Source organism: Micropterus dolomieu, linkage group LG16 (assembly GCF_021292245.1).
Source record: "Micropterus dolomieu isolate WLL.071019.BEF.003 ecotype Adirondacks linkage group LG16, ASM2129224v1, whole genome shotgun sequence".
Lineage (NCBI taxonomy): Eukaryota > Metazoa > Chordata > Actinopteri > Centrarchiformes > Centrarchidae > Micropterus > Micropterus dolomieu.
The window spans coordinates 12,151,728-12,166,462 of NC_060165.1; the positions used below are offsets into that span (position 1 = coordinate 12,151,728).

General features: G+C 39.9%; 1 protein-coding gene across 1 annotated transcript in view; it reads left to right on the forward strand.

Moving 5' to 3' along the window:
• LOC123984628 (metabotropic glutamate receptor 8-like) overlaps window positions 1-14,731 on the forward strand; it is a 282,967-nt gene extending 268,236 nt beyond the window's left edge. The window contains exons 7-8 of the mRNA XM_046071612.1: window positions 9,997-10,200; window positions 14,626-14,731. Of these exons, the coding sequence (XP_045927568.1) occupies window positions 9,997-10,200; window positions 14,626-14,717 (296 nt within the window). The 3' untranslated portion in view covers window positions 14,718-14,731. The remainder of the gene's footprint in view (window positions 1-9,996; window positions 10,201-14,625) is intronic.
• The last annotated feature ends 4 nt before the right edge of the window (window positions 14,732-14,735 follow it).

Below are 14,735 nucleotides of genomic sequence, written 5' to 3' on the forward strand. Positions count from 1 at the left end.
GAACTAATGAAAACAGATGATACTCCTGGGAAATTAAATTTGGCTATGAGTTTAAGGATTAAAGATAATGGATTAACAGACTATTGGACATCACTGATCACAGAATGCCTTGGTTTGCCTTACTGTGTGTCGTTGGCCTGCCTTGGCCTGTTGCACGGGTCCCCACGCTAGCTGCCGATTCCTGGCTTTCTGCTAGGGAATTTTCCGGGGGTTCTCCGTGTGAATGAAGAAAAACACTCCAGTGGCGACTGTCCTCGGTCTGGCAGTTAGGCTGTTCTGGTTTGGATGTCCTTTGGGTTACTGCTGGCAAGACGGCCCACGTGGCTGACGGAATAACTTAAAAGAACTTCGTCGTTCTTGAATTAATATTGTGTAACTTAACTTTGATAACTTTTAACAAACAAAACCAAAAAAGAAAATAAAAGCAAGTAAGTTGCTGGAAACGAGGGAAAAGCCGAGTTCGCGGCGCTTCGCGTGTGTGGCTTGAATAGAACAAAAGAATTTTCGCGGCAAGCCGGGTCGAACTTCTTAGGGTGTTGCTGGGAGCCGGAGCATGCTGAGCGCATGCTGAAGTGCAGGGGAAGAGCGAAGACGAGCCAAGAGAGCGAGCGAGCGCATGTCGCTGCTTTTGTTTGTTGGGGCGTGGTTCCCAGGGATCTTGTTTCCGGTTTCCTGAGAAACTGTCTTTTTAACTTTTAAACACTCCCTTGCTCAGTAGCTGGGGAATTTAGTTATTTAACATTAAATTCGGTAAATTAAATGAGTATAGGATGACATTTCTTTATCATATCGTTTCTAAAGGAAGTGTCAGAAAGTGTTGGGAACAAAGCTTTGGTTACAACATAAAATGAAGAAATGTCAGGGATCCTTGCTGAAAATTAAAGCACTGCAAAATTTACTTATTTAGATTCTTCTTTTCAACAACAATATCAACAACAACATGGTAACATAACTACTCAAATGGAGTGGAGAGACCTGTTAAGTAACTTAAAGATTATTTAATTAAACAAGGTAATACTTTGAGTTTTGAGGAGACAGTACTCCTTGTTTACTTTAAGGAATTCAGGGCAGTGTCTTTCTCTGGCGTCTGGAGTTCCTCACGCCTGGCTGTGAAAGTGAGGATATCCTTTGATGTGAGGTAATTAAACAAAGAGGGAGGTCAGTTACCATGGTTACGTGTGTAGGGGCAGTTCAGGGTTTCCTGCCCTCTTTCCAAAAGAGTTCTGATAGGCTGTTCAGGAAAAAGCTAATTTCTGGTTAGTGTTTCTTTGTCATTTTAACAGTCAGGCACCGAGCCTTATCTCGGCCAGTTTTACGATCGAACTGCCCAAAACAGCAAACCTTTCAACCCCCTCCTTTAGGGTCTCTTCAGCCGTCTGTTGAGGGTTGATATCTCAACCCCCCCTCTTTCTCTCAGGGAGAGAGAAGGAATTTGGAGTCTCCAAATTTATTTGATATAAAATGAACAAATCCACACTGGCTTGTTCACAACATCAGCTTGGCTGTTTGCATCTTTACAGAAAGAAGGCCTGCAAGCCTGGAGGAGACACAGATTTGTGATTAGAACATCGATTACCAACTGGAATAACTAAATTATTGCCGAAGTACCCTTTAGCAAGGCACTTAACGAACACTTTCAGACTGGTTATAATGGGAGGCTCCTGGATTTGAATGTGATTATACTGTGTGTTTCAACGTTAAAGGACCATCATGATTGCTTTGCATATTTATTTAAGTCTGAATATCACGGCCACTAATTTTCCAAGGAATATGCTTTCAGATTTAGCAGTTGACAGTTAATAGGAAGTTGTTTCACTTATGGTTGTAACTTGCACGGACTTTGTTTTAATGAACACTTTGTTCGCTTTATAGTTTTTTTTTCCAAGTTATCAAAGTTACATTGCTGTTGTGTGGTAATACAGGTATGTGCAAGGACGCTGTTGCCGCATTCATGTTTCAAATTCTTGTGAGGAACTCCCACAAAGAACACTTGAAAGACAGCTGCATCTCCTGCCTTTAATTTTGTTTTTTTCTTTTTGTTTGAACTTTCATATAATTCAGGCCCGCAATAGCCAGAAATTAGGCAAATCAGTCGAAATGTGAAAAACCATCTCAGGGTCAAATAAATGCTGTAGACAGTTGTTGAAAATATGTATGCATCCTTCATCATTGATCCATCTGATGAATGTTCATCACAACAACATAACATAATAACATCCTTCCTGTTGTCCTAATGTCCTAATAACAGTTAGTTCATTACGTACTTGTTTACTTAATCTGGCAGTGAATACATTAAAGTTGTATTATTTTTGCCACTCTGACAGTTTGATATTAATAGGGGGAAAAAAAGAATCAATCTTTTTTTTCATTTTACATAATACTGACACTTAATTTAAAGAACTTAGCACTTTGTCAAGTTATTATATTATCTAACATCTGTTAGACTGTTCAGCACTGTTCAGACAAATCAGCATTAAGCTTCCTGTGCTTCAAAAGCCAAATAATGACAAAGAATCATTTTTCATTTAAGTTGGAGTTTCATGAATCCTTTAGAAGGTCAAAAAGAATGTGTTAACTTTTCTGTGTTTGTGTTCAAGACTTTAGTTTGTTACACAAATTAATCTTGCAGCTCCTCACTTCTTCTGTCATCTCCAGTAATCCTGATGTTCTTACCAGTGTGAGTCATAGTACCACCAACTCTGCATTGATGTTGAAGTGCCAGGTTAGACCATTCAAGTGGTGTCTCATGCAGTTTAAGAGATATTTGAAGAGGTCTGTTATAAAATGCAGTTTCATATTTGAATAATGATTAAAAAATGCCACCATGACTTCATCTTCAGAGATCTCTTTACAGTACTGGGTACCGGCTATAAAACTCTTATCTTTTCTCATCTAGAGACTTTAATGTTTAAATTTTCTGCCGCCATACAAATTTGTAATGGCAGGTGTCGTGATCTACACACAGCAGATTATCTGAATTTCAAACAAAACTTTCATCATAAAATAATTTTTGAACAAAGTTTCTGCCATGCCCGTGGCTTTTTATTAAACAGAACCAAGATGAGTAACGTCTTTCTACACATCTAGAATCAGATCACAGCGCCTGGCCTGCATGCCTGTGCAACAAGAACAAATAATCAGCCACAAAATATGAAAATGACTGGAAGGCAGATATGGAGATGATTGCGTCCTCATGCAGTTTTTGGAAAACAGATTTTTATGAGACATGAAAATCACTTTTCATCTGTACTTCTGCCTCTCATAGTTTAAGTCTCATTCTTTTACCCAGTTTTCAATGCAAATCCTCCCTCACCAAGCAGCCAACCAACCAAGCTGCCTGTGGTCTCTGATGTCATTAACACTGAGCAGAAAGGCTGAATTTAATTTAGCAGCTGCTGGCTGGAAAATGGAATAGAGTGTAATGTGTACAAGACAGACAGAGTGCATATTAACACACAAATATTTTGTCCATCCATTTCTGTGCATTTCTGTGTCTCCACCTCCATCTCAACCGTTATCCCTGTTTATGTCTTCCACTTCTTTCCTTATTTCACACAGGAACACACACAAGACTTCACTGTACAAAACATATTATACTCACATATTAAAGACTCAGCTAAAGATTTTTTTGCACCTGTTCACACACATTATGTGCAGGAAAGAAATGAATAGATTTGTGGGTCACTTCACTGATGTGACAAGTTGTTACTGGCTAACAACGGGCAGACAGATCCAATAAAAGCTGCATAGTAGTGTGCACTTTTCACATATACATTTAGACACACACACACACACACACACACACAAAACACACACACACACACACACACACGCACACACACACACACACCCCTTGCTCCGGTTACAACACCTGATGCAATCCCGGGAAACACAGACAGTAGTGTTTTCCCAGTTAGCACCACTCATAACAGCACCAGTCGTTTATCTGTCTCAGGGCAGGATTGCGTTTTCTTGCAATATGCTGATTAATGATGCATCATGTCGGTTCACATCTCATAAGAACAGCAGAGAGATATTCTCATTATCTCATGACATGTTGATCTATGGCTCAAAGTACAATGCTTTGTTGTGCTTTTTCTCTGGATGGAAGTGTGCACAAATGCCGAACACAAACAAGTGAGCCTGCGCACACCGATACATCAGAAAAAGATGCTGGCTTGTTGAAAGACAAGCAATACATGTTGACTCCATGTAATGAGGTCACAAATCTAGTTTCAAATAATAACAGTAATCAGCAATCTAATGGGTCTTTGTGGGTCAGTTTTAAAAGGTCAAGAACAAACTCCTTTATCAATATTCCTCTTTCGGCATCCTTATTCTGAGGTTATTTTGAAAAGCAGCTATACCCTCTTCAGGTCTCTCCTTACAAAAAGAGAATTTTAAGTTTCCCTGAATTGGACACAGGTTGGCCGTTAATCGGAAGGTTGGTGGTTCAATCCTGGCTCCCCCAGGCTGTATGTCGAAGTGTCCTTCGGCAAGATACTGAACCCCGAATTGTATGAATGTGTGTGAATGTTAGTTTCTGTTTGAGCACTTAGGCTCAGTGTGCGCTTTGAGTGGTCGAAAAGACTAGAAAGGCGCTGTACAAATACGGAGCATTTACATTCCATTTCTAGTGTGTCTTTTCAAGTTGCTCACTGAAGCTACAGCATCTTGTAACCTTTGTTAACAGCGCATTAATACACCATTTTTAATTGAAGTATCCTTTCTGTCAAAGTTCAGTCACAAACTAAGTTTCACAATATCACCAGAACAGCTGCAGTTACACCTGATATTAGGAAGCTTGCAGATTATTAGCATATAAAATATATGAAAATAGTTTGTCATATGTGCGACGAATGAGAAAAATTCAAATATAGGTACTCCAGTTGTGTCAAGTCAAAAGTATGACAATGTAATAAAAATATGGAAAATCCCTCCTGCAGCATAGCCAATTTCTCTCTTGTCCATTCCTATTCTCAGTAATATATTAATACTTCACTAAAATAAATACACTACTTTTGTCTCATGCTACATTTCACAATAAATCTATGGAAATGTAGTTGTGTGTAGCAACTTAAACAGCTAACTGCTTAGGCAACAGGGCTATATACAGAATCTGTGCATTTTACCCATATGCTGTTGAAAATTACTGTTGAACACATTATGGACAGTGAAGTGGAGCAGTTTGACTGACTCTCTGGATGTTTTAATACTGTTTTCTTGCAATGAAAATGTGTCACTATTGGAAACAATTGCAACAGATATGAATTCATGGTGTTTTACATGAAGGATGAAGCTTTAGCAGCCACCTTAAAAGCCTTCCCTTGTTAGCAAGTGTTTAATTCTAGAAAGACTGATTTCGGGTACAGTGTCACTTGAGTGCCACCTATGTGCTATGTAAAGGTACGCTGCAGTGAAAGCATTAACTAATTAATGTCTTGTTTAGCATTATTTATTGACTGTTAGCATAATTAGGTTTGTAATTAAGGTAGGACAATATGCAGCCAGCTCAGGGGCCTCCTGTTGATTAGTGAGACTGTAGTCTGGCTCACAGGAAGTAGGCTGTGGCTATAAGTCTGCCATTGGCTGACTGTTTCAGTTGGAATTCTCCTACCCTTCTGCTATCTTCTGAAAGTATTTTGCAAGGGCACTGTCACTGCATCCTGGGCTTAGCGCTGCCCAGGATGATTGTGATTGGTTGAAAGAAATACAGTTAATATATATTACTTTTTGATTTATGAGACACACATTACCTAGCAATAATTTATTATTACTGCTTGAATCTATATCTATGCATATTAACCTTCATGTGTTACATTCATGTGATTCAGTTTTATAGAAGTATGCTGCATTATCATTTAAGTAGTTTTAGAGATTGCAGGCCTTAACTACATTCTGCACTGCGCTCTGATGCACTGTGAGCAATGCAGCAGATGATATATATATATATCTCATCATATAAATATATAATCAGCCAATGTGGACGTAAACATATTTATGTGCTTGCAAATGTTTGTGTTATGACAATAAGCCATATGGTCATAAGCACAGCAAAGTCATTTGGCTTTCCTGTCTGAGCTTTTTATATTAGAAGTTAAAGAGACTTCTGGCTTGAAAAAACTTATGTAAAAGGTAGTTATAAAATGGATAGTCAAAGTTTAACTTTTAATTGTCTGAGCACACCAAGCACATTCAAAGCCAAACACAATTTTTGTCATTTTAATTTTAGTGCAAAAATAACTAACCAAGTTATATGCTGTATTGGCATATGCAAAGTGAAAAAAGTTGCATTGTTCAATGGCCTTCTTAGTATTCTGTTCTCTTTATATTTTGCTATACAGCTGAAAAAGAGTTGTAATGCCCTCTGGTTAAAGGTTTCAAACCACTTTCACCTGTATGCTTTGCTGCACCTGAAACCAAACCCAATAGTGACGTCACAGAGTCCTGGAGCAATCATCACTGGGGCAAGGTGAGCAGATTTTCAGGGAGTGTTACTTTTTAAAAACAGGAATATATGATACAAACAGAACAAGGAATAACACAAAAAGATATATATAAACATTACAAAACTGTACAGTAGAGACAGTAAAGACCCCGGAGCTGCTCCTTTGACGCTGCTCCAGTGGAGGCTAATTGCCAAAGATAGTGCTGTTTTTGTTTCTGTGTGAAAGACGTCCAGGTTATGTCTTTTAGCTACAAAGCTGCATTAATCCATAGTAACTAAACCCTCTAACTAAGGAGATAAACTGCAATAGCAACAAAACCTGCCATAGCAACTGAATGTCACACAAAAGTCTGAGTTCATTCCTCCATCATCTTGCTCGCTGTGAATAAAATAATTTAATACAGAGAGGGATAAAAGACAGCAAATATGTTTAAATGCTTTAATCCATGCAGAGCACAATTCAATTATTTCAGCCTATAGCGTAAAGGGTAGATCTGTATTATTTTAATTTTTGCTCTGCATAGATTAGTGCTGGAACACATCCTTGTGTCGACTCCAATAAACTCTTTGTTTAATGTTAAATCTACATTCATTGTGTCGGCAGGCGGGTGCCCTGAGATTTGTGACAAGAGCAGTAAATTGACTTCCAATTGGATCCATCAAGGCAGTTAGCCAGTCAGTTAGTTGCATTAGCTTCACATTGCTGCCCTTCTCTATTGGTTTTTGTTTCCACCAGACTCAGTGGGTTGTCCAGTAAAGTATTCACCTCACCCTGCTGCACAAAGGGTTTTGTCTGAGCTAAGTAGCATCAATCACATTACTGAGGCTGTTACCAGAGTAACCCCAGGGCACGACAAGACTTAAACCTCTAAGAAAACTTTTTGGCCTTAGTGGTATTGTTTGACATGTATTAGCCTGACAACATTTAAAGGTTGTGGTTTAAAATGTGTTTTAAGTTAGAATAAAAACAGTGATACACTACATTTCAAAATCAGAATAAAAAAAGGAGAGATCCATGTGCACCCAAAAAAAAAACAAACTAAAGATTATTTTACACTATACAATTTGTTATTGACTGTTAGGAAATAAAGACAATTAAATATAGATTTGCCTGGGCTTGTGGCCAGAATTTTAGAAGTTAATGAGAAGAGCTCTCGCGTCGCTCAGCAGCTACTGAGGTGTGAATGTGTGTAATTATGAATGTCGAGCAAGTTGTTGGCCAAAAGGTGCATGCCTTCTCTGGATAAATAAAGGTTACTGTCACTAGTGCAGCTGGTTTTCTAATGATATGTCAAATTAAAGGCAGTGATACACAAAACAGCATGTTGGCCAACTATGATGAGCAGCAAGTTGCTGTTTAATGCCTGGAACTAAGAAACAACTTAATAGATTTTTGACCCTCAGTCTGCTGTCTTTAGCAGATAGTTTTTCAAACATGCATTTTGCTCAGACCACGGCCTGCTGGATCACCACCATGCGTGTGCTCATGAAATCAATACTGTATTGCCTTAACACAACTAACTACAGAAGCTACAGCCAGTTATGTGCAGTCATAAGATAAAGATTTGAATCTGTGGACGGGCTGAAAAAGAGCTGCACTTCAACTCAGAAGAATGTTGTTTCACTGGGCACCAGTATGAGGGAGAGTGTGCAAGGAGGAATAAGAAGCAGGGTGCTGCAGCAGAATAAGTGCTGTGTTAACCCCCTGGAAAAGGATGAAAGCACAGAGACAGAGAAAAAAACAGAGATCCTACCATACAGGATGTTGCATCTGACAGAGACAGTAATGTGAGTGTGTGAGGCTGAATAAAAGTTCACCATTGAGAGAGAGAGAGTTGTACTTTCGTCTGCAGGCTCTATTGCTTGTCTACGTCTTTCATTCTCTGTCACACATACACACCCACACATACTTATAGGTACTGTACAGCTCTGCTATCCAGGGATTGAGAAGAGTTCCATTATTAACCAGCATAATGATCAGCTGCTTGGTTGGACAACATGGCATGGTAACAATGCTGACTAACTTGGCTCTCACACACACCACTACCACTATCATCACCACCAACAGCAACAAACACACAACTACAGACATGCATACAAAACACCCAGCAGCCTTCTATAACTGTGGATTGGATTTCATTCTCAGGACCCCATTAATTCCTGGTGGATTCTCATATTGATTGAAAGGCCTCTGGTCTTGTTAATTCAACTCAGCTCAGACAGGTTTTGATTCAGATTGTGTTGCCTGAAGGTGACTGCTACTTGTAAGAAATGGGGGTGATTAAAAGCCATGGGAAAGACAGTAGAGAGGGGATACGAGAAAATGACAGACAGAGGGAGTGGAGAGGAGGAGAGAATCAGGCAGAAATAAGACAAGGACAGGATAACAAGCAACAACGAAATATACATCAGTATAGAGTTGGGAGATAAAAGTACGATAATATATGTAGGATGTTTGGACTTCCTATAGTAGTTCCAAAACAGGAAATTCATTTCATTATCAATTACCGATTTCTCACATTAATGCATCAAGGAGGCTTTATTTTCACTTTGTTCTTTTCTCTTAAGCTCGTTTTACTAATGAGTTGTTACATAAAACCCTCTCAATAAATCATAACTAGAAGGTTATTTGCGTATTTGTGTATGAGTGGGTCTGTGTGCGTATGCATGTGTACTGGGCATAAACAAGTATGGAGGCCACAAGAAAATATGCATTTGTTTTCTCGCTAATTGATGAACCTAAACATTACTCTGGAGTAATTAATTAGGATGCAGTAATAAGATAAGCCACATAGTTTTAGAAAAAGGACAAAAGCAAAGAAACAATAGAGAGTATCCAAGTGTTACAAGTACTTTAACAAGTAAAATTTACATTGTATATTTGGTCAAATGTATACAATATAATTTGTAGCATAAATAGCCCTCAATGTACAGCCATGTGACATGGGTAAGAAAGAGGACACAAAAAGTATATTTTGTCTTCTCTGAACTCTTTCTTACCTTTCTCTCATACAAGAAAATGCCATTATCAGTGGTTCAGAAGATGTAAAGAAAGGAACATGTTGTTCTTTCTTATGAAACTTCTGCTACCAGGGTGAGAATGGACTGAGAGTTATTTGTCATTGTCAGGCTGAGTGCCCTGCTTCCTGTCTGATGGCCAGCCTGCCTTGCACAAGTTCTTTTTCGGTGTTTTCATCTCTCTTTTTTTCCCTCTTTACCCCTTTAAAGTTTTTCTTCGCTTCACCCCAATTTTCCTTTTTGTTTTTTACCTGGTGGACTTCCTTTCACTTCTTTTTTTCACCTCTCCCTCAGCTAGACCCCTCCTACTTTCTTCTACTTTGCTTGATTGTTTACACTCCAGACCTTGTTATGATGTACATAATACGCAGTATTAGAACATACTGTAGCTGGGCTGTGTTTACTGTCCCGGATGGAGTGCCCTATCCTGATTGTGAGTTAAATTCAAAATGGCTCCCGTAGAAATGATGTGGTGTGTCTCTTATTTTCTTCCTTTCCCATCTAATCACTTGCTCTGTATACTCTTTCAGGTTTAGAAAAAGTTGGCCGTGATTCCAGTTACGAACAAGAAGGGAAGGTTCAGTTTGTGATGGATGCGGTGTACGCCATGGCCCATGCTCTGCACCGCATGCACAGGGAGCTTTGCTATGGATACCCAGGCCTCTGCCCGCGCATGGCCAACAACATCGACGGCAAAGAGCTGCTCAGCTACATTCGTGCTGTCAACTTCAATGGTGAGTTATACTGTCCAGTTCTCTATTGAGCTACCTGCTATAGCTCAATAAACTCCCCACTGGAAGGGTTTCAGGACAAGTACGGCGGATACAACTCGAGTCACATTATGAGCTTTATTGCGCACACATACACAATACTCATCCACAAACTAGGTAGCCTGATTGCTACCGCTACGCTAGCCTGTTAGCTGGATATTATTGACGTTAGTCAGTTATGTTAGGTTGTAAACCTGCAATGAAAACACAAACACCAGAATTAACTAATAAAATTACACAATCATGTGATATTAATTTTTGATCTGAATTACTAGCAATGCTAGTTTATAATCACTCATCGGCAAGGCGTATCAGTCCTGATCATCAACTAAATGAAAATGAAACCCAAAGGCGAAACGCCTGCGCACTGTAACTAATTAAGCATACACAGAAAACATAGTCTGGAGACCAGGAATAATAATAAACAAACCTTTAACCTAGTAAGAATATAACATATAACATAATGCCTTCATTTGGAATAAGTCGGTAAATGTACACATTTATTTTCTTGAATACCCCAGAACATAATAATAAGTTCTGGAGTGGAATGGAGCTGTTGGTTGGAGAGGAAGCTGGCGTTGCTTGTTCGCCGCTTCTCTGATCGAAATCCTTTGTGCAACAGTTGTTGCTATACAGCTAGGCTATACAGTATGCTATGCCAAACGGCAAATCTGCTTCAGAAATCTAAAAAACATCAACCCAGAGACTATGGCATCCGACCTCCAGCATCTCCTTTCTGTAAACTATTTACCAGCCATGGACCCAGTGGATTATTATAACAACACCCTCAGGAGTATCCTGGATCTCCACGCCCCGGTCAAAACCAGAACAGTCACTTTCTCTCGATCAACCCCCTGGTACACCGGTGAGCTACAGAAAATGAAGGCTTCTGGGCGTGCCATCGAGCGGAGATACAATGCCACAGGTCTCACTGTGCACAAACAAGCTTTTCAGGAACACCAAAAGGACTACTCAAAGTCACTTACAGAGGCACTGTCACAGTTCTACTCAAACATCATCAGAAACAGTCCCGGAAACTCCAAGCAGCTGTTCTCCACCATAAATCATCTTCTCAAACCACAAACCCCCCCACTCACAGAAACTACAGAAGAGCACTGTAATAATTTCCTGGCCTTTTTCAAAACAAAAATAGATTCAGTCCACTCCTCCTTTACTGGATGCTCAACACTACCTGCCCCTAGTAGTACTAGTAGTAGTAGCTTCTAGTCTACCAGCCCCTACGCTGCTTCAGAAATCTCCCAGCAAGAGGTCGAGAAGATCATCAAATGGATGAAACCGACCACCTCTGCCCTTGACCCCTTTCCTACAGCTCTATTCAAAGCAAACACCCCTGCCCTAAGCCCTCTGATTACCACTGTAATAAACCACTCCCTCCAGTCTGGTAATGTTCCATCTGCCCTTAAAACTGCCATAATCAGACCACTTCTGAAAAAACCCACCCTTGGTCCAGATGCACTTACAAACTACAGGCCCATTTCCAATCTCCCATTCCTCTCCAAAGTATTGGAAAAAGTTGTTGCCGCCCATCTCCAGGACCACCTCAAACATAACAATCTTTATGAAAAATTCCAGTCTGGTTTCCGCTCTGCTCACAGCACAGAAACCGCCTTGGTTAGAGTCACAAACGACCTACGAATGGCAGCTGATGCTGGCTCACCTTCCCTCATCATACTCCTCGATCTGTCTGCTGCTTTTGACACTGTGGATCATGGCATACTTCTGAACCGGCTACACCAACACCGACTCACTGACACTGCTCTTAACTGGTTTATATCGTACCTCACTGACAGAACAGAGTACACTTGGTAGCGCAAGGTCCCGGCAACACACAGTCACCTGCGGAGTCCCCCAGGGGTCAGTTCTTGGCCCCATCCTCTTCATCATTTACATCCTCCCCCTCGGCCACGTCATCAGTCGCCATGGAGTCTCATTTCACTGTTATGCTGATGACACACAACTGTACATGAAATCTGACCCACATCCCACTGCAGCTTCACCAACATCATCATCGTCTTCAACACTCACTGCATGTCTGGAGGAGATAAAGGTGTGGATGAAACACAACTTCCTCCAGTTGAACAGCTCCAGAACTGAGGCAATTCTTGTTGGCACCTCACATCAAGTCCATCCAGTCCTCCATAACCGGTATAACTATCTCTGGTCAAGACATTCCCCTCTCCACAAGAGTCACCAATCTTGGTGTAAGATTTGATCCACAACTCACCTTTGAAGCCCATCAAAAACCTCTGCAAGATCTCCTTCTATCATCTCAGAAATATTGTAAAACTCCGTTCTACACTCACCTTAGCTGAAAAACTGGTCCACGCCTTTGTCTCCTCCAGACTGGATTACTGTAACGCACTTCTCATTGGGATCCCTAACAAGAGTCTGCAGAAACTGCAGTATGTTCAGAACAGTGCTGATGAAAGTGCGAAAGTACAACCACATCATACTCATTCTCCATTCACTTCACTGGCTTCCTGTTTCTGCTAGAATTGAATACAAGGTCTCACTTGTCACCCACCAGTGCATCTATGGAAATGCCCCCCCCCCCACCTGAAAGAACTACTCATCCCTCTCACTACAACACGATCCCTCCGCTCAAAAAACTCAAACCGCCTCCTACTCCCCAGAACTAAGCTCAGCACCATGGGTGATCATGTCTTCTGCTCTGCCACTCGTCGGACTTGGAACGCCCTTCCTGACCATCTGAGGGCACCACAGACTATTGAGACTTAAAAAAGGACTAAAAAAATTTCTTTTTAGCAGAACTTATGAGTTTTAACCTTGCACAATAATGTCGTTGCACTATTTATCTATATTTTACACTGATGTTTTTACCTTGCTTTTATGATCTTCCCGTAGCACTTTGAGGTTTGTCTTAAATGTAAAGTGCATTACAAATAAAATGTATTATTATTATTATTAATATTATTATAACATCCATAATTTGTGATATATATATATATATATGTAAATCACTAGTTATACCTGCTGGAAAGCTCTACATATACACTGGTTTTTGGTGAATAGATTCCAAAATAGCGATTTTGCTCTATAGATGTTATTCTTTAACCATTCAAGTTACCTTTACCCCTAAAAGTGCTGTTTATATAAAAGATCTGAACACTTAATTTTGCACTTGACCCTTCGCTAAGCCACGCCCCCCTTAGTTAAGTTCGATAAACTGTCGAACCTGTTGGACTTTTATAACAGCGCTGCCACTCTCTTTAACTGCACTCCTTGGAGAAATAGTCTATTTTTTGAAAAAATAAATAAAACAAAAAGTTTGCATTATACATTTGAAGGTAGTATTCAGGCTGCCAAACTGACATGAAAAAAATAAAGACAGAAGCTAAAGCATACTGATCACAGAGTAAAAGTGAAACAGCACATCACCTGACAATTGAGACAAAGAACAACAATATGAGGGATTAACACTGTTCCTTTAAAGCTGGTTTGGTCTCTATTCACTATTACAATCATTAAAAAGCAGAACAGTAGGACTATATAGCATAACAATCAGTAGTAATTTAGCTAGCGTTAGCTAACGAACATTATATTAGGAACAATCCACAGCCTATATTTTTCTGGATTTGTTTTAGGTTTTGGTAAGTGAATAAATCGTACTTGTCCTTTCAACCTCTCTGGGTAGCGACTTTAATTATTACAAGTACCACAGGAACAGTGTTTGACCATAACTTGTAAAAATACAGCAAAAGAAAGCTAGAAAACGACTCCTTTTACATTAGAGTCAATGGAGCCCAACCATGAAAGCGTCGGACCTCAGTTAGAGCGAGACCTATACTGTGCTGTGATTGGCCAGCTGCGTATTCGGGGCATGGCTTGTATGTAAGTGCATTCAAATGTTGCCATACTGACACAATCATGAACTTAAGTAGAGAAAGATGCTGTGGACACATGCAAACTTCTGTGGATGCTCACACAGACTCTCTCACACACGCTAATGTAACATCTTGCAAAGCAAAATTAATCAGCCAAGTACCTAACATCCATCCGACCTCATAGCCCTTTGCGTCATCCTACCCGTCATGTTTTCTCTTTTTTAACAGTTAAAATAAAAATACTAAACACTACAGTAATGTTTATCCACACTACTTTATCACTTTAAACCTGTAGTGCCTGTAGTGTGAACCTGCTCAGTCTTTCATTTCCCGTATTTCTCCACGGCTTCCTCCACTGCTGACAAATTTGTGGGTGAAAGTGGGTGAAAAACATTTACTCATTTCCTTCTAAATAATACCAGACACCTCATTAGAATATTCTCTTATTAATCCGTGTTTCCCCATGATGTGCTTGTACCTGCTTTTCTGTCTGCCTTTTCATTTCCTGTGTTTCTCTGTCAAGTTTTGCGTGGAATACATATGGGCAAGAGAGTAGGAGAGCAAGAGATAGAGACAAGGAGTCTTATTGTGAGGATTACAGAAAAGCTTTTCTGATTTAGCTTCAGAGGTAAG